Source organism: Rattus norvegicus, chromosome 20 (genome assembly GCF_021556685.1).
Source record: "Rattus norvegicus strain SHRSP/BbbUtx chromosome 20, alternate assembly SHRSP_T2T, whole genome shotgun sequence".
NCBI classification, from domain to species: Eukaryota; Metazoa; Chordata; class Mammalia; order Rodentia; family Muridae; genus Rattus; species Rattus norvegicus.
The window spans coordinates 626033-650608 of NC_141553.1; the positions used below are offsets into that span (position 1 = coordinate 626033).

At 43.0% G+C, this 24576-nt stretch overlaps 1 protein-coding gene and 1 pseudogene across 1 annotated transcript in view; one reads left to right on the forward strand and one right to left on the reverse strand.

The window, feature by feature from the left end:
* Zfp950l3 (zinc finger protein 950 like 3) overlaps window positions 1-10156 on the reverse strand; it is a 30006-nt gene extending 19850 nt beyond the window's left edge. The window contains exon 1 of the mRNA XM_087598458.1: window positions 10044-10156. Coding sequence (XP_087454584.1) covers window positions 10044-10046 — 3 coding nt within the window. The 5' untranslated portion in view covers window positions 10047-10156. The remainder of the gene's footprint in view (window positions 1-10043) is intronic.
* Window positions 2094-5196, forward strand: Eef2-ps5 (eukaryotic translation elongation factor 2, pseudogene 5; annotated as a pseudogene).
* Window positions 10157-24576: the final 14420 nt, after the last annotated feature.

Below are 24576 nucleotides of genomic sequence, written 5' to 3' on the forward strand. Positions count from 1 at the left end.
TAAACCCATATAATAAACACACAACCCAGTCATTATAATTATAAGCTATAAGCTTAGACTGAGCAGGACTAACACTATACTAACTTATTCACCAGCTATAACAGCCCTTGCTACTTGTGGTTTCTCCTGGCCACATGGTTCTTGTCCATCATGGCTTCCTCCTGCTCTTCTTCAGTCTTCTCTCCTTCCCCCCTCTCATCTTCTTCTGCTTCTCTACCTGCCCCCATTCTCAATCCTCCAGTCACACCTTTCCCCTCCACTGCCCAATCACAGGCTCTAGCCTGTACTGACCAGTTAAAATGGGGAGTAGGTTCACATGAGATAACCTGAGTAAATGATGGACTGCTTGTCAGAGGCAACCTCTTTTGAGGAAGCAGAATTATCATCAGAAAACAACATCAGGACAACCCCCAACATAAAGCAGAAAGATGTATTTATAATAAAAAAGACTTTTAAAAAATGAGTAGAAGAATTGAACCCAGTGAGGGAGTCCTTGGATTAGTGAATTGCCTTCCTGGGAAAAAAAAAAGATACATATTGATTTGACCCTATGGCATTGCCTGCCTAAAGAAATTAGGGTGCAAGTTTTAAGAGATAAAATTTGGGCTTGTGGAAGAGCCCTGGGGGAAGCTGCAAGAGGAATTAATATAGCATTTGGAAAAGTGTTTGAAAAGCACTGTAGAAATGGATACTTGGATAAACTTCATACAGAGATTTGCAAATTTAAACAAGTTAAAAATATTAACATTACCTTGACCTGTTTAGCACCTTCATGTTCTCATGATAATGATGTAATTGCAAGTTTATGCCCTATTGGATTTTTTTATTTATTTACATTTCAAATGTTATCCCCTTTCTCAGTTTCCCATCCCTAAACCTCCTAGACTGTCCCCACTCCCCCTTCCTCTATGAGGGTGGCTCCACGTGTACTCTTTAGATGGTGGTTTTGTCCCTGGGAGCTCTGGTTGATTGGTATTGTTGTTCTTACAGGGTTGCTAACCCCTTCAGCTCCTTCAATCCTTTCTCTAACTCCTCCAATGGGGACCCTGTTCTCAGTTCAATGGTTGGCTGTGAGCATACGCTTCTGTATTTGTCATGCTCTGGCAGAGCCTCTCAGGAGACAGCTATATAAGGCTCCTGTCAGCAAGCATCTCTTGTCATCCCCAATAGTGACTGGGTTTGGTGGCTATGTGTATATGTGCTGGTGGGGCAGGTTCTGAATGGCCTCTACCCCAAACTTTGTCTCCGTATCCCCTCCTATGAATATTTTTGTTACCCCTTCTAAGAAGGAATGAAGCATCCACACTTTGGCCATCCTTCTTCTTGAGCTTTATGTGGTCTGTGGATTGTATTGGGTAATCCAAGCGTTTGGGCTAATATCAGTGAGTGCATACCATGTGTATTTTTTTTTTGATTGTGTTACTTCACTCAGGATGATATTTTCTAGTTCCATCCATTTACCGATGAATTTCATGAAGTCATTGTTTTTGATAGCTGAGTAGTACTCCATTGTGTAGATGTACCACATTTTCTGAATCCATTCCTCTGTTGAAGGGCATCTGGGGTCTTTCCACCTTCTTGTTACTATAATTAAGGCTGCTATGAACATAGTGGAACATATGTCTTTGTTGTATGTTGGAGCATCTTTTGGGTATATACCCAGGAGTGGAATAGCTATGTCCTCAGGTAGTACTATGTCCAATTTTCTAAGGAAATGCCAGACTGATTTTCAGAGTGGTTGTACCAGTTTGCAATCCAACCAACAATTGAGGAGTATTCTTCTTTTTCCACATCCTCGACAGCATCTGTTGTTACCTGAGTTATTGATCTTAGCCATTCTGACTGGTGTGAAGTAGAATCTCAGGGTTGTTTTAATTTGCATTTCCCTGATGACTATGGATGTTGAACATTTCTTTAGGTACTTCTCAACCATTTGAGATTCCTCAGCTGAGAATTCTTTGTTTAGCTCTGCACCCCAGAGCTTTTTCTGATAGTTATAAGTTAATATATAACTTGCTTTATCAAACACTAAACTGTAACTTTGTGTGTTCATTATGTTTTCTAGTGATATAGTTATGTAAGGTTTTTCAGGAAAAATAAGGAAAACTATAAAAAGACTTTTCTCTATGTTTTATTGTATAACAAAAAGTTCATGTGGGGGAGGGGAAAAAGTTTGTAACTAATAAAAGACTAAGGTGGCTCTTCCTCTGCAGCTGCCATCATCGTCGGTGCACTTCCTTGTTCACCTCTATATCTGAGAATCCAACATCATCCGCCACAATGGTAAACTTCACAGTGGATCAGATCCTTGCCATCATAGACAAGAACGCCAACATCCAGAACATATAAGTCATCGCTCACGGCAAGTCCACACTGACAGACTCCCTTGTGTGCAAGGTGGGCATCATCGCCTTTGCTTGTGCCAGAGAGACATGCTTCACTGACACTCGCAAGGATGAGCAGGGGTGCTGCATCACAATCAAGTCCACCACCATCTCCCACTTTTATGAGCTCTCTGAGAACGACCTGAACTTCCTTAAGCGGAGCAATGGTGGCCCGGGCTTCCTCATCAATTTCATCGACTCTCCAGGTCACATGGACTTCTCCTCAGAGGTGACTGCTGCTTTGCATGTCACTGATGGAGCGCTGATGGTGGTGGACTGTGTGTCTGGTATATATGCACAGACAGAGACAGTGCTGTGGCAGGTCATGGCTGAGCACATCAAGCCCATGCTGATGATGAACAAGATGAACTGGGCCCTGCTAGAGCTGCAGCTGGAGGCCAAGGAGCTCTACCAAACCTTCTAGTGTATTGTGGAGAACGTCAATGTCATCATCTCCACCTATGGCAAGGGCAAGAGTGGGTCCATGGGCAATATCATGATCGATCCTGTCCTGGGCACTGTAGGCTTTGGTTCTGGCCTGCACGGCTGGGTCTTCACTCTGAAGCAGTTTACAGAGATGTATGTGGCCAAGTTTGCAGCCAAGGGTGAGGGCCAGCTGGGTGCAGCTGAGTGGGCCAAGAAAGTAGAATGTATGATGAAAAAGCTGTGGGAGACTAGTACTTTGACCCGGCCAATGGCAAGTTCAGCAAGTCAGCCAATAGCCCAGATGGGAAGAAACTTCCCTGGAACCTTCTGCCAGCTCATCCTGGACCCCATCTTCAAGGTGTTTGATGAACTTCATAAAGGAGGAGACAGCCAAGGTGATTGAGAAGCTGGACATCAAGCTGGACAGCGAGGACAAGGACAAGGAGGGCAAACCACTGCTGAAAACTGTGATGTGCCGCTGGCTGCCCATGGGGGATGTCCTGCTGCAGATGATCACCATTTACTTGCCATCCCCTGTGACTGCACAGAAGTACCGTTGTGAGCTGCTGTACGAGGGGCCACCTGATGACGAGGCTGCCATGGGCATTAAGAGCTGCGACCCCAAGTGCCCCCTTATGATGTACACTTCTAAGATGGTGCTAACCTCTGACAATGGCTGCTTCTATGCCTTTTTGTAGAGTGTTCTCTAGGGTGGTGTCCATGGGCCTGAAGGTCCAGAACATGGGCCCAAACTATATGCCTGGGAAGAAGGAGGACCTGTACCTGAAGCCCTACTAAAGGACCATTCTAATGATGGGCTGCTATGTGGAAATGATTGAGGATGTGCCCTGTGAAAACATTGTAGGGCTGGTCAGAGTGGACCAGTTCCTTGTGAAGACCGGGACTATCATCACCTTTGAGCACGCTCACAACAAACAGGTGATAAAATTCAGCATCAGCGCTGCTGTCAGGGTGGCAGTGGAGGCTAAGAACCCAGTTGACCTGCCCAAGCTGGTGGAGGGGCAGAAGCAGCTGGCTAAGTCTGACCCAATGGTGCAGTGCCTCATTGAGAAGTCTGGAGAGCACATCATTACTGGTGCCAGGGAGACCTGGAGATCTGCCTTAAGGACCTGGAAGAGGACCATGCCTGTATCCCCATCAAGAAATCTGATCCTGTCATGTCCTACCGGGAGACAGTCAGTGAGGAGGCCAACGTGCTGTGTCTGTCAAGTCCCCCAATAAGCATAACTGGCTGTACATGAAGTCCAGGCCCTTCTCTAATGGCCTGGCATAGGACATCTATAAAGGCAAGGTATCTAGCTGCCAGGAGCTCAAGGCACATGCCCGCTACCTGGTCAAAAAGTATGAGTGGGATGTTGCTGAAGACCACAAGATCTGGTGCTTTGGACCTGATGGCACTGGTCCCAACATTCTCACTGACATCACCAAGGGCGTACAGTTACTGAATGAGATCAAAGACAGTGTGGTGGCTGGATTCCAGTGGGCCACTAAAGAGGGTACTCTTTGTGAGGAGAACATGAGTGGTGTGTGACTTGATGTTCATGATGTGACCCTGCATGCTGATGCCATCCACCGGGGAGGTGGTCAGATCATCTCCACAGAATACTGCTGCCTCTATGCCAGTGTGCTGACAGCACAGCCCCGCTTCATGGAGTCTATCTATCTGGTGGAGATTCAGTGTCCTGAGCAAGTGGTAGGAGGCATCTACGGTGTTCTGAACAGGAAGCATGGCCATGTCTTTGAGGAGTCTCAGGTGGCCAGGACCCCCATGTTTGTGGTCAAGGCCTACCTGCTTGTCAATGAGTCCTTTGGCTTCACTGCCGACCTTCGATCTAATACTGGTGGCCAGGCCTTCCTCTAGTGTGTGTTTGACCACTGGCAGATCCTGCCTAGGGACCCCTTTAACAATAGCAGCTGCCTCAGCCAAGTGGTAGCTGAGACCCGAAAGCGCGAAGGCCTGAAGGAGGGCATCCCAGTGCTGGACAACTTCCTGGACAAACTGTAGGCAGCCTGGTACTGCCACACGCTGCACAGTGCCCACCCATCAGAAGACACCTTGAGACTGTCCCCACAGTGCCCCTCTGGAGGCTGCTGGGGCCACCCTGACATCACTCAGGACTGACTTGCTACCAATTCTATTTCTTTCAGAATTACAAGGCAGCATGAAAGTCTTGACTGGCAGGCCATGGGGTGGGCAGGACACGGCTGTTAACATTTTCAGAGGGAAATATGCAGATGTGCAAAAGTCTAAATAAATGCATTCAGAGGTTTATGGGGGTCCATGGCCAAGTGGAATACCCCAAGAGGGGGAGGTGGGGTGAGTGCCTTCAGGAAGGCAGGCAACCTGCCTGCCTTAGACTTGCAACTCAGCAGTGCGAATCATTGGAGTAATAAACTCTTCTATGGTTGACAAAAAAAAAAAAAAAAGACCAAGGTGAATTGAGAGAGAGAGAGAGAGAGAGAGAGAGAGAGAGAGAGAGAGAGAGAGAGAGAACTGTCTCCAAAAGTAGTTTCAGAACAGCAATAAGTCAGTCACCTGTCAGCTTCCCACCTGCATCATTGCCTGAGACTCTGAGTTTGCGCCTAGGAAATCCTTCCATTCTCAAGGACCCCAAAACTGTGGCTGGTCCCTGGTATCTAACCAAAAGCAATCTACAGATTCAATGTTATTCCCATTAAAGTTCCAACACAATTCTTCACAGACCTTGAAATAACAATTCTCAAATTCATAAGAAACAAACAAAACAGAAAAAAAAATTGATGCCTGAAACGATGCTGTATAATAAAAGAACTTCTGTAGGTATCATCATCCCTGACTTCAAGCTGTATTACAGAAAATAGTAATAAAAACCGTGCGGTATTGGAATAGAAACAAACAGGTTGATCAATAAAATCGAATCAAAGATCCTAAAATAAACCCACATAACTATGGACACTTGATTTTTCACAAAGAAGGCAAAATCATACAATAGGAAAAAAAAGGATCTTCAACAAATGTTTCTGGTCTAACTGTACGTACGCATGTAGAAGAATGCAAATATATCCATATTTATCACTGCACACAAAACTCAATTCCAAGTGGATCAAAGACCTCAACATAAATCTAGATACACTAAATCTAACAGAAGAAAAAGTGAGAAATAGCTTACAATATTTTGTTGTTTGAGTTCAGACCCTGAGACAAGGGAGTGAGGTGCATATTTTGCATACCAACACTGACCTGGCCTCCAGGTTCTCCCAGCATCCCTCAATCCCTACCTGGTATAGCCTGCCCCCATCCTGAACATTCCAGCCCAGAGGCTGGGGTGACCTTCCTCCCAGAGGTTCTTCCCTATATAATCAGGTATTTTGGTCTCCTCACTTTCTCTTCTAGTCTTTGTCATCTCTTTCCCTTCCCATGGGGATTTCCCTGGGCTTGGTCCTTGGAATCAGTGAACTCGCCTAACAGGAGCTTCTCAATAAGTCACCATCCTTTAATGTAATGTAATGTGGTTTAAATTGGCTCATTTTACCAGTGAAAATATAAATCGGTATAGGATACGACTTCCTGAACAGAACACCAGTGGATCAGGCACTAAGGCCAACAGTTGATAAATGGGAACTCATGAAGTTGAAAATCTTTTGTAAAGCAAAGGACACTGTCAGTAGGACATAAGGGCAGTTGACAGACTAGGAAAACATCTCTAACAACACTACATCTGACAGAGGGCTAATATCCATGTTGAGTGTCCAAGGAAGAATAAAGGAATGTTCAACTCCCTACTTCATCAGAGAAATGCAAATCAAAATGACTCTGAAATGATTCCACCTTACAAACAACAAATTGGCTAAGATTAAAAAAAACTCAAAAGAGACGGCCCATACTGGTGAGGATGTGGAGAGAAGGGAATACTTCTCCATTGCTGGTGGGAGTGCAAACCTCTACAATGACTCTGCATATCTATCTGGTGGTTTCTCAGAAAACTGGTAATAGTTCTACCTGAAGACCCATCTGTACGGCTCCTGGCCATATACCTAAAAGATGCTCCACAAGGACATATGTTCCACTATGTTCATAGCAGCTGTAATTGGAAATAACCCAGATGCCCCTCAACCAAAGAATGCATACAGAAAATGTGGTTAATTTATACAATGGAACAATACTCAACTGTTAAAAACAAGGACATTGTAAATTTTGCAGGCAACTAGATGGAACTAGAAAAGATCATTCTGAGTGAGGTAACTGAGACCCAAAAGAATATGCATTGTATGTACTCACTTAAAAGTGGACAGTAGCCATAAAGTACAACATACTCACACTACACTACACAGAACCAAAGAAACTGAACAGGAAGAAAGGCCAAAGCAAGGATGCTTGAGTTTCACTTATAAGGGGGAATACAATAGTGGAAGAGGGGATGGGAAGGGGAATGTGGGGGTTTAAAATCACTTGAGGGGGGTAGACAAGAAAGAGGGCCAGAGGGCCAAGAGAATGAATGGTAATCAGCAACTAGCAAGGGTGGGTGCCATCTCTAGGACTTGACAGAGATCTGGGATGGGTGAGTCTACCAGGAGTCTATGGGTTTGACTTTAGCTGAGACTCTTAGCAATGGAGATATGGAACTTGAAGCAGCCACTTCACCCACAGTGGAGCTATAAGGACACCAGCCCACTAACAAAACTTTTGACCCAACATTTGTCCTGTTTCTAAGAAATGCTGGGACAGAGATGGAGCAGAGACTGGAGGGGATGGCCAACCAACAAACTGGCCCAAGTTGAGACCTATCCCAGAGCAAGTATCAAACCCTGACAGTATTAATGGTACCTTCTTATGCTGGCAGTCAGAAGGTTACCATAGTTGACCTCTGAGAGGCTCCACTCAGCAGGTGACTGAAACAGATAGAGATTGCCAAATATTGGATGGGGTCAATAAGTCTTCCTGAAGACCTGAGTGATAGGAACTCCACAGGAAGATTAACAGAATCAACTAACCTGTACCCTGTGGGTTCTCAGAGACTCGACCACCAACCAAAAAGCATTACGGGGTCTGAACTTAGGCACTCCGCACATATGTGTAGCAGAGGTGCAGTTTGGTGTTCACGTGAGCTCCCCTGAAGCTGTTGCCCATCTGTGGATCCTGTTCCCCAAACTGGGCTGCATTTTCTTCAGTGGGAGATGATGAGTCAAATCCTGCACAGACTTGATGTGCCAGGGTGGTGGTACACACACAGGTGTCCTTCAGCCTCCAAGAGAAGATGGGAAGTGGAATAGGGTAAGGGGCTGCATGGTCAGGGCCTGGAGGAGATGGGGGTGGAATCAAGATGTTAAGTGAATACATAAAACATTCTGGCCCTGGGGTGGGAACATCATGAAATTTACAGGAAAGTAGATGTAACTAGAAAACAAAAGTCATCACAGGAGAGGGAACCAAGACCTAAAAACACAAATATCGTATGTATTCACATATAAATGATATTAGGTAAATAGTACTCTGTCTACAATCCACAGACTCAGAAAGGATATAGGAAAAGAAGAAGGGATCTCCCTAGAAGGGGAAAATAGAAAAGATTCTGTGGGTGAATGTGAGTGACTGAGGACAGGAATGAAAAGATCAGGTGGATGGATGTAGGAAGACATTAAAGTGCAGAAAGAACCAGCTTGAATTAGGGGACATTTCAGGTTAGCGTAGAAACTTAGAGCACTAGAAACTTCCTAGAATCTTGTGGGTGCCTTAGTAAGGACTTACTGTTATGGAGAATAAGGAGTGTGAACTGGTAATCCACTGTAGTCAAGCAGGACTTCAGTGGTGGTAATGGGTTACACTGACTTGAGTTGTTGTCTGAAGAGGTCAAATGGAGATCCCTAAACCACCCAGGTTGACGGTGGACAAAAATGTATAAGAACTGGGGTGGGGAGATCTTGCACAAGCTATGTCTTATGCTATGTATGATCCTGGGAAATAGTAGGAAATGGAAGACTTCTATGAAGTTAGCAGAAATGATCACATAATAGGACAGAACCAGGATTCTAATGAAACAGTGCTGCATCAGGGAAACTCAGGGTATCTCAAGAACATTCCTGTCCAAGCATATAGTGTTCTTGTGACTGATAACCACAGCCACATGTGATGGGAAGAGTTATGTTCTCAGAATCTGAAGCAACCCTGCAAAAGGTGCTGGCCCAAGACCATTACCATCTCTCCTAAGCATATTCCTGGAATTAGAGAGCTCTATTTTATGTCTATAAATCAGGGCATTGGGGAAAGCACCCAAGGCCTAGGCCCCAGACTTTGACTGGCTCTACCAAGCATGTTTCTGGGTTTCAGAAGGAGCTATGTCATTTTCCATACATGGGGACCTCAGGGAAAGCCTGGCTTGATCAGGCCGGCACTCACCACAATGGTGCTTTTTTTTTTTTTTTTTTTTTTTTTTTTTTTTTTTTGCCATTTCCAATAGTTATCACCAAGTCATCTTAACCACATGGCAGAACTATGCTTTTCTCAAGAAGAAAACTGAACCTTTGTGGAACACCAGGCCATATTGTTTATTGTGATCCAGTAATGCCACACTGAGCAACATGCTAGAGCTCTCTGATCTGGGGATAGACCTAGACCTTGTGGCTGTTTGCAAATCAGGGTTGTTTCCTTTTTTATGGTTTAGAGACATATTTCTGGGCAATCCTGGGGAACAAACATGTGTATCCTGGTACTTTAATCTCTAACAGGCATGGTTAGAATACTACTTATCTGCGGAGTGTTTTAAAGGCAGTCCTCCCTCAGCTAAATTCTACTTGGTGTAACTTACTATCTTCTAAGCAACAAAAATCCTTTACATCTTCGATTCTACTCTTTCACACCAGGGTTTAATACTGGATTGCTACCTAAAACATGAGATGCAATTTCCCCCACGTTAACTCCAAGAGGAGTTTACACTTTAATGTGAAATGCTAGGGGCAGAATATATAGAAACTAGGGTCCTCTGAGTTTGGCATCCTGCCAAGTATGTTTCCACCCACAAGCCACTGGTTCCAACGCTTTGCACAGATGCAGCCTCCACAATGAAATTATTCAGAGGTTATCTCAGGGTCCAGGGAATGGTTAGGACCACAGGGGAACTTACAGGTGGAAGCATATGGCAGCTGGCTCCTAGATACACCTGGGAAATACCCAAGACAAGAGCTCCTGATGTTCATCCCCTTGCTCCTCCCCACAGTTGGCAGTGACCCTGTACTCACCATGTTGCCACTTCAGAGCCTTCCTGATTGCGCCTCACAGCACCCAGCAGCAGGTATCAGAGGATAGCACAATAAACCACTCAAGCAGGCTCAGCTACTAAGGGAAAGAAGCCTCTTCGCACGCGGAAGAACCTTCTACCTCTTTGACTGGCAAGTCTGTCTGAAGGGTCTGATTGGCCAGTGTGTCTTGAGTGACATGCCTACCTCCTGTAGGGTTTAAGTTTGCTGGAGGTCAAACTGCTGAGTGGTTCCGGGGCCCAGACTTCCTGTCTACAGCTAGACCCTTTCACAGATCTTCAGGGATTTCCATTTTAGTGGCACTTTTGCCTTTTCTCTTGAAAGGAAAATTATACAGATTTAAGGTTTAAAAATATGAAGTTAAAAGAGTATGTTTCAAAATTCACAACCTCAGGACTAAACACTGTGAAAAGCAAGTCCAGGCAGCCCCGCCCTGCTGCTAGAACTAACAGACCATAAAAGGAAAGGAATGCAGAACAGACCAGGAGTACAGGATCTGACTCACAGGCCACCTGGCAGGAAGAGATAAACCCCCAGCCCCCGACATTCAGGACGCCCCAAACCTGCCAATGTGTGTAGCTATACTTTATTACCTCATCATGTGAAATAGCCAATCATATGTGAACATGTCTATGTGCCTCGTTTGAATCCACCAATCCCCGTAACTATGCATCTGCTTCTGTACGCCCGCTTCTGCTTCCCCAAACCCTATAAAAGCCCCATGCTGGAGCTGCTGGGCGCGCAAGTCCTCCGAAGAGACTGTGTGCCCGCAGGTACCTGTGTTTTCCAATAAACCCTCTTGCTGATTGCATCCGAGTGGACTCGGCTCGGTCATTGGGCGTTTGGGACTCCTCCGGAGGGAAAGGTCCTCTCCGGGGGTCTTTCACTCTAATACTTTACATGTCTCTCTTCCCACCCAGGCCCAGAAAGGAACCGTCATTCCACCTTGCACTGCTCAGCCTGCAGGTCCTCACCTTTCTGGGCATTGAACTGGTGGCTCATCAGGTCTGGACTATAGAGATTGCCTGAGCTCCCCTCACAGCACTCAGTGGGCACTTCCTGTTCTCATGGAATCAAGGTAGATAGCATGCATAACCCATTACTCAATTTGCAGTGAAGTTATTATTCCGTCCTACAAGTGGAAGGCTACTCAGAATATTAACAGTTAAAGAGATTTTAGGAAACGAAGTTTTGATCCCCCTCTACACCTTCCCCCGTGGCTGAGTTCAGGGAAACTGCTGGTACTTCTCACCTGGTATATATGAGAAAACCCTGGGAGAAAAGCAGGAAACATGGCAAATACTGCGGAGCACTATTGTTAGCTGGCACAACGTCCACAGCAGTGAGGAGAAAAATCAACAGCGGTATCAGTGAAGGTTCTCCAGATGAACAGAACTGCTAATATGTGTCTTAATATATGTAGAAAGTGGAATTACTAGAATGGCTTACAGGTTGTGGCCCAACTAGTCTCTAAGAGTGGCTTGATACCAAGGGACAATTGAAGAATCCAGTGATGGTTCAGTCCATGTGGCTGGGTCCTCAGTTCATCTTCAGAATATACCAGAATTCCAATGAAGTAGGCCCTAATACAATTAAAGAAGAAGACGAGGAGAAGGAGGAGAAGGAGGAAGAGGAAGAGGAGAAGGAAGAGGAGGAAGAGGAAGAGGAGCAGCTGGAGGAGGAGGAAGAAAAAGAAGAAGAAGAACAACTGGCTACCCAGAGATAGATCACGATATCATCTTTAATGTCCTTTATATATCTAGGCTACCACAGGAAATTGTGGTCTCGATTAAATGTGGATCTCATCACCTGAAAATATCCAGATTAAACAAGGGTTTTCCCTCTTCAAAAGTTGTCATTAAGAAAAATTCCCCGCAGTACCCAAACTCTCGGTTTTAGTTAGCTCCACATGTCATCAGTTTGATTACCAAGAACAGCCATCACATCAGCCAAGACATAAGAACTGAATTTTTTCTGAGTGACAGGCAAGGAGAGCACTGGAGTCATTTCCAAAGCAGTGGTTTCCTTCTAGAAAAGAAGCATTGGGATTTTACTGGGGTAGTCTGGATACATTCACATATAGGTTAGCCTACTCCTATAAATGCTGAGTCAAATCCTCTGCTGAACATAGTCACAATGTCAAAGCAGAGATATTTAAGGGTGTTCTTATGTCAAGGTCAGTAGACACATATGTAATTTCTAAAAATGATGGGTAGATATGCCTCTGCAATGGTCACCTTTAACTAAAAGGTCTTAGCTGAAAATCCAGTAAATAACACAGTGAAAGTAGATTGCTCCGGAGATATTGCTCCCTGTTGATTATTATGTAAGATCTAATAGGTTTATCAATGCCACAATTCTCACATATACTAAAGACAGAGAACACAAATTCAGAGAATATCAAGGAAACAGCTTTGCTGAATTACTTAGCCTCTAATCTGGCTGGCCCAGAGGAAGACCATAGCTGCTTCCATGAAGGACATAAAAGACTTCATTATAATTAGCTCTCACTGTTATCTGTCTCAGGGCTGTGACATCACTCTGCACAATTCTATATTTTAAACTTCATTTTAATTTTCATGCATATATGGATGTCTGACGGTATGTGTCTGTGTATAGTAAAACAGAGACCAAACGAAGGAAGGAGATGCCTGGAACTGGATCCCAGCAAATTGTTGGCTACGGCGTGGTTTCTGGGGATGGAACCTGGATCCTCAAAACCAGGACCCAATTGCTAAGCTATCTCTGTAGCTTAAAACGTTCTTTTTATACATTTTAATTGAAATATGTTACATCGCTTTCTCCTTTTCAGTCCCCTCTCAATCTTTCACAGATTCCTCCCCGACAATTTTTCCTTGTCAAGTATGTGTGAGTAAGTATGCTCAAAAATATGGATAAAACTTGCTGAACACATTTCTCTTTTTTTCTTTTTTTCTTCGGAGCTGGGGACCGAACCCAGGGCCTTGTGCTTGCTAGGCAAGCGCTCTACCACTGAGCTAAATCCCCAACCCTGAACACATTTCTGTTAGTCGTTTTTATATGGTTTCAGGACTAGCAAAGATGCATTGGATAGCCAAATATGAACTCATCTTTGCCTGAGGCTAATACTCCCATGGACAGGAGATATCCACTCTTTAATGAACAACAGGTTGTTGGGGGCACAAAAGTCCTTGTATCCACAGATCACTAGAGAAACCAGGAATGTCAAATACACAGGGTCCTATTCTCAGTGAAAGAGAAGAAACACCTGCATTCTATCCAACACGCCGAGAGTAGATTTTCTTAATGCTCTGGTGACCCTTTTGCTATCTGTGGAGGCAGACCTCACTTACCTTTTGCTGTAGAGGCACACCTTAGCCAAATTCCCAAGAATGATTATCCCAGACTCTTTCTTCCCTACACTCTTACCCATCCTTATGGAGATCTCACATGTACATTATGGCCTGCTGACCTCTATGCTACTGGTCAGAGACCACATTAAATTCTAGGTCTTTTAGCTATAGAACCCACTCTCTTTGTCACATGTACTTGGAAAAACAGGTTCTAGGTAGTTACATCTTAAGCATTATTGTACACCTAGAACTGGACTAATTGGACTTATTGATGCCTGGAAATCATCCTGCAGATTGTAGAGTGTTTTAAATATGCTGGCAATGAACTGCTTAGTATTACACTCCACCCCACACCCCAAGTCTGATCCAGATTGATAAAATCTGCATTGGGTTATCACTCTTATCTCTTAGCATTTTCAAGTCTTTTTCTGACACCTGCAGGGACGCTCTTAACAGAAGTCAGAACCACAAGTGACCTAGAATTTTGTGGACAGGAAACATCAGGAATAGAAAACCTGGGGTAGAAAGTACCTCAGGCCTCAACAGATACAAAAAGTTTGAAAGAACCCCTTGCATGTAATCACATCACCATAGATGAGAGCTGGACTTCAGCAGTAACAGAAACACTAAAAAGCCTAACGAATCATGTAAACTGAAGAACTCCTTACTCAATGACCACTGGGTCAAAGAAGATATCAATATAGACATTAAATGTAGTACAACCAATTTAAGCTTATCCACAACCAACTTACAAAAAAATGAAATGAAGACTGGTCATTTTATTCTGCTTTGACAATTACTGAGTGGTGACACCTAATTTAATCTACTAAATGCTGGTTTGGCTACTTCCCAAGTGGTGTATGAATGTATGCCAAGGACCAGCCTCAATATGGAAAGGGGTTTTGAAGTATCTGAGAGAGGTGAAAACAAAGGACTGAAAATCAAATTGCGGGTCCAAAGTGGAAGACTTGCTCTGCTGGAGAAAACTTTCCAGCCTGCTTTCTTCCTGTCTGATATGCTTTCTCTGGAGATCTCCAGACAGCTAGTCTCTCTCTCTCTCTCTCTCTCTCTCTCTCTCTCTCTCTCTCTCTCTCTCTCTCCTCTTTCTCTCTCTCTCCTCTCTCTCCTCTCTCTCTCTCTCCTCTTTCTCTCTCTCTCTCTCCTCTCTCTCTCTCTCTCTCTCTCTCTCTCTCTCTCTCTCTCTCTCTCTCTCTCTCTCTCTCTCTCTCTCTCTCCTCTCTCTGTTTCCTCTCCTGCCAGTTCTCCAAGCAGTTCTCTCTTGCTATTCTAAACAATTCTCTGGATAGCTGATCTCCTGCAGAGCATAATCCCATTCCTTTCTTTATTTTACATAGCAATCCAGCTATTTACCTCAGGTTTCCTTTGATTACCCTAAGAATCAGCGTCTGGTGACACCAGCAGGCACACACTTTCTTTTAACTTTGCAAAAGAATTCGGAGATCTACCTGCTTCTGTTAGGCACAGATGATAAAGTAGCTGAGTAGAACTCTGCCCTGATATTACGATTTCTACCACACCTAGCCCTGGACTCACTGTGTCCCAGGCTGACATGAACTCAGGCATCTGCTTGCTTTTTATCTTTCTGACAAGGTGGCTCATAGTGTAGTTAGTTATCTTTGTTCTTATAGAGTCATGAAACCACTCATAATTCATATTGCATGCTTATATTTTACATAATTGAAAATTATATATTTTGAACCCATGTTTTTAAAGTTCTTTCTACGACCTTAAGGGCTGTCCTGAAGGTCCCAGTGTTTATCATTCTGCTACAACACTAGCCACACTTTGCCTACTGGACACATGTTGTCTGATTATCATGGTGTCATTAATGTTAAAAGGGAGGAGGTTCCTAAATGGAGAAATTAAAATATGTACATTATTATAGAAACCAGTTTTATGCCCATGGCAGCTGTAGACAGTCTTGCAGGTGCACATCTGCTGTCCATGTTTTGCTGGCAGAAACCATGCCAATCTGGCCCCACCAAGCCATGCTGGACTTGATCAATGTACATGGAGTTTGAGGAATAATTTTTTTTCTTTATCTGTACTACATAATGATATTTCTTGTAAAGGTACTGGGAAACACACCAGTATTTCATAATCACTTACTAGAAGAAAACATAATAACCCAGTAATTGTATACTGTTTAAAAGATTTTTCTAGGATATGTAAGCTATGGAAGAAAAATAAAGTGTGGTCTTTGGAACATTTTTCCTTCCACCCATCAACTATGTGTATGTATGAATATGTGTAGGTTTATATGAATGAGGATTGGAATAGTATTCCTTCCATCCATTAACTATAGGTATATATGTATATGTGCAAGGTCTGTGGGAGAATATATTGGAATTTTGTTCCATCCATCAAGTCTATATAAATATATATATGGAAAGACTGTCTGTGTATGTGTTAGAGCTTCCTTCATCCACCACTTATGTATATATGTGTATGTATGTATATTTGTGAAATGCTTGGAGCCTAGTTGCAGGAGATCTGTCCTAACCATTTTACGTGTAAGTATGCATATGTCTGTCTGTAGGTCTGCATACATATATGTTGTATGAATATGTACTTGAATGTATGTAATTGTATATATAAAGTTATTAGACTCTGCTTTTTTTATCTACCCAGTGTGTATGTGTGTGTGTATGTGTGTGTGTGTGAAGTTTCTCTTTCTCTTCATAAACTGCTGACTGCCATAGACAGCAACCGCTATAGTTATCTGATCTACCTCTGTCAGCTGCTATTAGCACTAATCCCTCATTGTCTGACTGCCTCAGTTTACCCTCTGCTGCCAAAGCTGGTCTTTGGTATGTTTAATTATATATGTTCTTGTGCTTTCATTGAAAGATATTTAAAAGACTAAAGGAAAATAATAAATTGGCAGTAGGGGCTGGAGCCATTGCTCAGTGGTCAAGAGCACTGACTGTTCTTCCAGAAGCCCTGAGTTCAATTCCCAGCAACCACATGGTGGCTCACAACCATTTGTAATAGGACCTGATACCCTCTTCTGGAGTGTCTGAAGACAGCTATAGTGTACTTGTAAAACATAAATAAAACAAATCTTTTAAAAAAATTGACAGTAAATTATTGCAATTACATCATAGAGGTTCTAGTTTCTTTGACTAAGATAAGATGGGGTTAATTTATAGTGAAAATTTTTATTTGATGAGCATGGACCATTGTAAACCCATAGCATTTAGTACTGTAAATAATGAGCTTAGTAAACACAATTAGCCACTTACCAAAGTTTCTCCAACTGATTTTTCATTCTTTGTGTGTGTGTGTGTGTGTGTGTGTGTGTGTGTTCATTCTCTTATCTTCTAAGTAAATATTTTCTACCTAGTTGTTCAAACCATATAGCTATAAACTTTCCACTGTTTGATCACTCTGTCTATCTCATCAGTGAATGCAATTTATTAGTTTTTAAAGTCTTACTGACACCCATGATGGTACAGTTCAATATTTTCTTAGACTTTTGCATTGGAGCAATCTCATAATAAATTGCTGAACTGATGGAATTGAGTATCCACTAATGTATAGAAGCCAGTGGCCATATCCTCAATAAAGGTTAACCACCGCCATCACTTCACACCAACTATCCACTGACACAGGCTTCTCAGTAAGATAGGCTTAGAGATCACCTATTCCATCTATGCTAGGCTTTTGCTTGACTTGTTTTCTCTAGATGTCCTGTAGCAATCATAGGTGCTGTGAGTTTACAAGTACAAATGGCCAAGATCTACCATGGCACAAGGCCCCAGTGGCCTATGAAGGTGATTCTAACTGAGATTCCTAAAAATGGGAGATATGGATTCTGTAGTGGCCAATTCTGGTGACCGGGAAAGACTCCCAGTAGAGGGATCAGGACAGCAAACCAACCACAAAGTATTGGACCCAAAATTTGTCCTGTCTACAAGATGTGCAGGTACAAAGATGGAGCAAAGATGTAGAAAAAGGCCTACAAATGGGTGTCCCAAATTGAGACCCATCCAATTGACAAGACCAATTTCTATTAGGTATTTCAGTATCATTGGCCTACAGAGTGGCAATATTGGAAGGTGTTATTTTGTTGAAGTAGGTGTAGCCATCTCGGAGAGAGTACAGCACTGTGAGAGTGGGCTTTGAGATGTACCTCCTAACTTCCTGGAAGTCAGTCTTCTAGCTGCCAAAACTCTCAGCTTCTCCAGCACCATATCCTGCTGGATACTGCCATGTTTCCAGATTGAACCTCTGAACCTGTAAGCAAAGTCCAATTAATTTTTGTCCTTCATAATAGTTGCTGTAGTCAGGGTGTCTCTTCACAAAAATGACCCCCTAAAACAGAAGTTGGTGCCAGGAATGATGTATTGCTGTGATAGCTCTGTCCATGATTTTGTTTGGAGGAATGGATTTTGCCACTTTGTAAAGCAGCAGAATGCTTCAAGTGGAGCTTGATAGGCCATACCAGTAGAAGCATGGAAGACAGTGCTCTTGAGTGTGTTTTGAACTGTGCGGACCTAGCTCAAGGGGTTTCAGATGAAAACACTTTTAGTATATGGCCTAGAGACTGTTTTTGTGTTATTTTGGTGTAGAATGTGACTGCATTTTCCAATGTCTGAGGAGTCTACCTGAGGCTAAGGTGAAGAGATTTAAATCAATTGCTTTAACAAAAGAAGTCTCAAAAAAAAACCTGGTATAAATTCTGTTGTGTGGTTACTAAAATTTCCTCTGGACTTAATAAATTAATGTTGATTAAGAAGACAACTACATCACTGACATGAAATCCTCTGGGAACTGTTTTCTGAGTGAACAAAGAAGCTATGTTCCAGAGATAGCCAGCGTTGTACCTCATGCTGCAGCTGGACTTGGTAATATATAAGAATCACCCAGGTGGTACTGGTTTTGAAGGCATGAAGCTGAGGCTTGACAGTGTAAGAGGCCATAGAAGGCCATTGGTGAAGGTGTAGCCTCAGTTGTAGTTGCTGTCCTGAACTGAATGGGTCATGCAAAAGAATTTGACACCAGGAAGGGGCCTTGACACCATGAGAGGCTATTGGTAAAGTCTAGTGGCAGCAATAGACCCCAGCTCATTAGAGATGCCAGTACCATGGGATGAACACCAAGTATAGCAAAAGTTGTGGAGAGGAGTCAACCAGACCCTGGAGTGCTACAGAGGACCGTGCTGGAGAAGTGATCCAAGCCATTTGCGTGAGCCTAGAAATTCATGTTTGGATCCTACACATTGGAAAAAGAAGGGAGAATGTTGAAGCTGGCTTTGGATAACACAAGATGTTAAAGATGTCAGAAATGTGGAATACCAGAGGAGGAAAGTTGCTAATAAGGAGTGGAACCAGCCTGAGAGACTGAAGTTTGTTGTTGCTGAATGCCAGATCTGCCAACAGCAGTCAACAAGTATGAAAGGAGTTAGAGATGTGAAGAGCACTTTGACATCGGACATAGAGATGTGGAGTTTGGAGTTTGCCAGCAGAGACTGAAGGAAAGGCCATCCAGAGACTGCCCAATCTGAGGATACATCCCATCTACAGATACCAAACCCAGACATTATTGTGGATGCCAAGAAGTGCTTTCTGACAGGAGCCTGATATTGCTGTGTCCTGAGAGGCTCTGCCAGAGCCTGACAAATATAGAGGTGGATACTTGCAGTCAACCATTGGACTGAGCATGGGGTTCCCAGAGAAGGAGTTAGAAGAACTGAAGAAGCTGAAGGGGTTTGTTGCCCATAGGAAGAACAATAATATCAGCCAACCAGACACCCCAGAGTTCCCAGGGAATAAACCACCAACCAAAGAGTATACATGGCTTTGTTGGACACCCGTGGTAGGAGAGGCCCTTGGTCCTGGGAAGTCTCAATGCCCAGTGTAAGGGAATACTAGGGCAGGGAGGAGGAAGTGGATGGGTGGGTGGGGGAGCACCCTCATAAAAGCAGGGTGTGGGAGGATGGGATGAGGGGTTTCAGAGCAGAACTGGGAAAGGGGATAACATTTGAAATGTAGATAAATAAAATGTCCAATAAAATAAAAAACGAAAAAGAAAAGAAAAGAAGATTTGACTGAGGAAGACCCCTGAAGATCTTGGCTACAGACAAAAAGTAGGAGTTTGGTAAGATACACAAGGCAGGTAATGTATGCACTAATCCTGCTACTTGAGATCAGGTCTGAGACAGTCTGAGATATTTAAAAAAAAAAAAGTCTTTACGTAGCCAATAGATCTTGCTGACCACAAAATTCTCAACACTTTTCATACCATTCTTTTAAATGGTATAGATAAAAATTGATATTGCAATCTGATATAATCAAAGTAAGTTGCAAGTTGAATAATGGGCTATGCCTACCATCTATCTTGATTCCAGGAGGAAGAATGGGAAATACCTACTGAGTCCTGTGAGGGAAGCTCAGGAAATCTTTGAAGTCCTAGTGAGTATAAGCTCAATGCCCAGAAAAGGGAGAAGCTGGCAGCTGAGCAGCATAAGCAGGAGTAGTGGGTCCTCTCTGGGCCTGGGTTGAAAGACAGATGGGTAAGCTATTGGAGGACAAAAAGGCTACTGAAGTACTGAATCCCAGAAGATTCAGAAAATTCTGCCTTTAGCCTGGAATTCTGGCAAGCTCAAACCCTAGGGAAGTGCTCATGTCACCTAAGACACACTGGCCAATCAGATCCTTCAGACAGACCTGCCAGTCAAAGAGGAGGAAGGTTCTTCTGTGTGCAAGTTGGAGGCTGGTTCCACCTAGTTGCTGAACTGGCTTGAGTGGTTTGGTGTGCAATGCTCTGATTCCTGTGGCCGGGTGCTGTGAAGTGCAATCAGGCAACATGGTGAGCACAGGGTCACTGCCAACTTTGTGGAGGAGCAGGGGGCCTGAGCTGCAGGAGCTGGTTTGGTGGGTCTTTCCCTGGAGTAGGTGGGAACCTGCTGTCATCTGTAGAGTCCCTTGTGGTTCTAACTACTCCTGAACCCAGAGGTAGCCTCTGAATAACTTCACTGTGGGGGCTGCATCTGCACAGTGGCTTGGCAGGATACAAAACTTGGAGAACCATAGTTTCTACATTTTCTGCCCTTAGCATTTCACATTAAGGTGTAAGATATAGTTGGAGTTTATTTTGTGGGAAGATGCATCTCATGTGTTAGGTAGCAATCCAGTATTGAATTCTGGTGTAAAAGAGTAGAATTGAAGATTTAAAGGACTTACTAATGCTTAGTGTTGTGTTTTATAAAAATAAAGAGAAGGAATATGTTTGTTGGATTTGCAGTAAAGTGTGAGGGAAGGGGGTGCCTCTGCAGGCCCATGTTAAGGCATCCCTTCCCGTGAGGGACCAGTCATATGACAGCAGAGTATAGAATAAAATTCACAGTATGGGGAGGAGAGTTGAGAGTGTAGTAGAGACAGAGAGTGGAGGAGTAGAGGACAATCATGAACATGTAGACAAAGAAGGGAGAAGAATGGGGAGAGTGAGGGAATAGGAACAAGAGGACAGGACAAGAACAAGAAGGCAAGAGAGAGGAGAGGGCAAACAGCCCCTTTTATAGTGAGTCAGGCACAACTAGCTGTTGCTAGATAACTTTGGGGTAGAGCCTAGACCAAATGCCAATGTTTAGGATATAGTAAGTCACACCAAGTAGAATTTAGCTGAGGGAGGACTGTAAAACACTTCACAGATAAGTACTATGCTAACCAGGCCACTAGAGATTAGAATGATAGGATACATGTTTGTTGACCAGGATTGCCCAGAAATATGTCTCTAAACCATAAAAAAGGAAAGAACCGTGATTTGCAAACAGCCACTAGGTCTATTCCCATATCAGAGAGTTCTAGCAAGCTGCTCAATGTGGCATTACAGGATCATAATCAACATTATGGCCTGGTATGCCACAAAGGTTCAATTTTCTTCTTGAGAAAAGCATAGTTAAGCTACATGGGCAAGATGATACCAGGTGATACCTATTTGAAATGGTCAGAAAACACTATTCTGTTGAGTGATGGCTGATCAAGGTAGCCTTTCCCTGAGGTCTGCATGTATGGAAAATGACATAGAAGAAGCTGGAACATGTTTGGCACGGCCAGTAACTTGGGAGCTTTCCCTAAAACCCTGAGATAGAGGGATAAAACAGAGCTCCTTCTCTGAAACTAGGAATATGCTTAGGAGAGCTGGGAATAGTCTGGGGCCAGTGCCTTTGGGAGCGGTTGTTTCAGATTCCAAGAATATCACACTTCCCACCACATCTGGCTGTGGTTTTCAGTTCCAAGGACACTGTAGCCTTGGAAAGGAATGTTCTGGAGATACCTTGAGTTCCCCTTGTGCAGCACTGTTTGATTAGAATCCTCCTGTGTGTGTTCCATTATAAGATAGTTTCTGCTGACCCCATAGAGTTCTTCCACTCCCCCCATGTAGGTATTGTAGAAGATGGTATTCCTTTTTAGAATCTAACATAGCATAAGAGAAAGCTTGTTCAAGACTTCCTCACCCCAGGTTTTATACTCTTTGTCCTATCAATTGCCCGGCTCCTTTGAGGATGTCCATTTGACCTACTCAGATAACAACTCAACTGAATGTACCCCTTTCCTGCCACTGATGTCCTGCCTAACTGCAAAGGATTACCTTGTCAGGCTATTCTCCATTAGAATGAGTCCTGACAAAGGTCACACTCTAGACTCTAGGAAGTTTCTAGTGAACTAAGTTTCTACCCTAACCTGAAATGTCCTCTAATTCGAACTGTTTTTCTCTGCACTGTACTGTCTGTTTTCATCTCCCCAGCTGATCCACAACTCCTGTCCTCCGTCACCCCAATTCATCCATAGAATCTATTCTATTTTCCTTTTCTACAGAGATCCATGCATTCCACTTATATGCCTCTTCTTTTCCCATATCCTCTTTGGGTCTGTGGATTGTAGTTTGAATATCATTTTCCTAATAGTTAATACCATTTATAGATAAATTCATACTATATTTGTGTTTCTAGGTCTTGTTTCCTCTGTTGGAGTGATTTTTTTTTTCTAGTTGCAAAATCCCTGTATTAAGCTCATCCAACTATCCGTTTCTACAAGGCTTTACAAACTCTTTTCCAAATGCTATCTTAAAGCTTATTCCTCTTGCAGCTTCCCCCAGGGGTCCTTCATAAGCCCAAATTCTAACTCTAAGAACATCTATTTTAAATTCTTTAGGCAGGCAAGTCCGGGCAAATCAATGTTCTATTCTTTCCAAAAGGGCAATTCACTAATCCAAGGAACCCTTCGCTGGGATCAGTTCTTCTACTGATCCTTTTTTTTAAAAAAAAAAACAAAAAACAAAAAACAAAAAAACAAAACAAAACAAAAACAAAAACAAAAACAAACCCTTATCTTTCTGTTTTCTGCTGTGGGTTGTCCTGATGCTGTTTGTATTATGATGTTAATTCTGCTTCCTCAAAAGAGGTTGCCTCTGAGTAGAAGTACATCACATATTTACATGCTCTCCTGTGAACCTTGTCTCTACTTTAACTGGCCAATAAAAGTTTGAGCATGTGATTGGCCAGTGGAAGGGAAAGATGAGACTGGTGGTTTGAGAGGGTGGGTAGGTAGAGAGGCAAAAGATGAGAGGGGATGGAAAGAGGACTGAGCAGAAGGAAGCCATGATGGATGAGAGCCACGAGGCCAGGACAAACCATAAATAGCAAGGTGCCTTAATGCCAGTTAAGTGTTCTGTTTATCTGCCCAATCAGGCTTATTGCTCATAATTAGAATAGCTGGATTGTGTGTGGTTGGGGATGGAAATTCCAGAAACAGTTTTCCCCAACGATATTTCTTCATCAAATTGTCTATTAATACATATCTCCCCTCCTGCAGGCTCTCATCATTACTCACCAGTTCAGTAGACTAAGCTATTTCTTTCCTCCATCTTATTTCTTGTATTATGTATGGACATCTATGTCCTTTGTGACCCAGGCCCAGTGTTACTTTACCTTGAGATATTCAATGCTCTTAACTACTAAAATTTCACATTTGTCAAAAATATTTCCTACTTCAAATATTTCCTGATACAACGTAATTATCATGAGTTGGTTAAAATTTCTCAGAGAACAATTACCGCATCCAGGTTCCATATCCAGAACGCCTTGTCCCATTATGTCTGAGTTGACTCTTTGAATAGCTAGGGATACATTTTGTTCTAATACACATCCAAGCCATTTCCTTCTCTAGCCTCAAGCCCTTTCCCAGAAAGTCTTATCAAAGTTATATTTGAGGACTATTGAGATATATAAAAAGGCAAATCAGTCAAGCATACAAGAGAGAGTAACACCATCTGTACGGTAGATAACCAGAGATGCCTGTCATGTTGACCTTGCTCCCGAAGCGAAAACTGTCACGCAAGCTCATTGGTAACCATGTCACGCCTGACAGTAAGATGGTCATTCTTACTATGTTAATCCTACCAATCCATGAGCATGGAATATCTTTCCATCTCCTGATATCTTCCTCAAATTTCTTCCTTTAGAGACTTGAAGTTCTTATCATACAAGTCTTTTCCTGGTTAGTTAGAGTTACACCAAGGGATTTTATATTATTTGGGGCTATTGTGAAGATTATTTTTCCCTCAGCCTATTAGTTGTTTGTATAAAGGAGGGCTACTGATTATTTTGAGTTAGGTTTGTATCTATACTCTTAGCTCAAGGTGGTTTTTTTTTAGCTTTAGTAGTTCTCTGTAGGTTCTTAGCTGTAGGTTGAATTTTGGAGTCACTTATATAACCTTTACTTATCATCTGTGAATAGCAATACATTGACTTCTTCTTTTCAAATATGTATCTTGATCTCCTTTGGCAGTCTCATCGCTGTAGTTAGAACTTTAAGTATTTTGTTGAAAAGATACAGGGAAAGTGGACAGCCTTCTCCTGTCCTCTAGTTTTGTGTAATTATTTCAAGTTTCTCTCCTTTAATTTGATGTAGACTGTTGGCCTGCTGTATATTGCCTACTTGTGTTTAGGTATGTGCCTTACATCCTGATATCTTCAAGACTTTTAACATGAAAGAGTGCTAGATTTTGTCAAATATTTTTCAGTATCTAACTGAAAGACCCCCAGAGCGGGAAGACCCTCACTCAAGTCTCAGGATGACACGAGCCCCCAAGAACTCATGTAAGACCACCCTTGCTGTAATTTTCACGAGGTTTATTGATAGGAACCAGTGCACTAG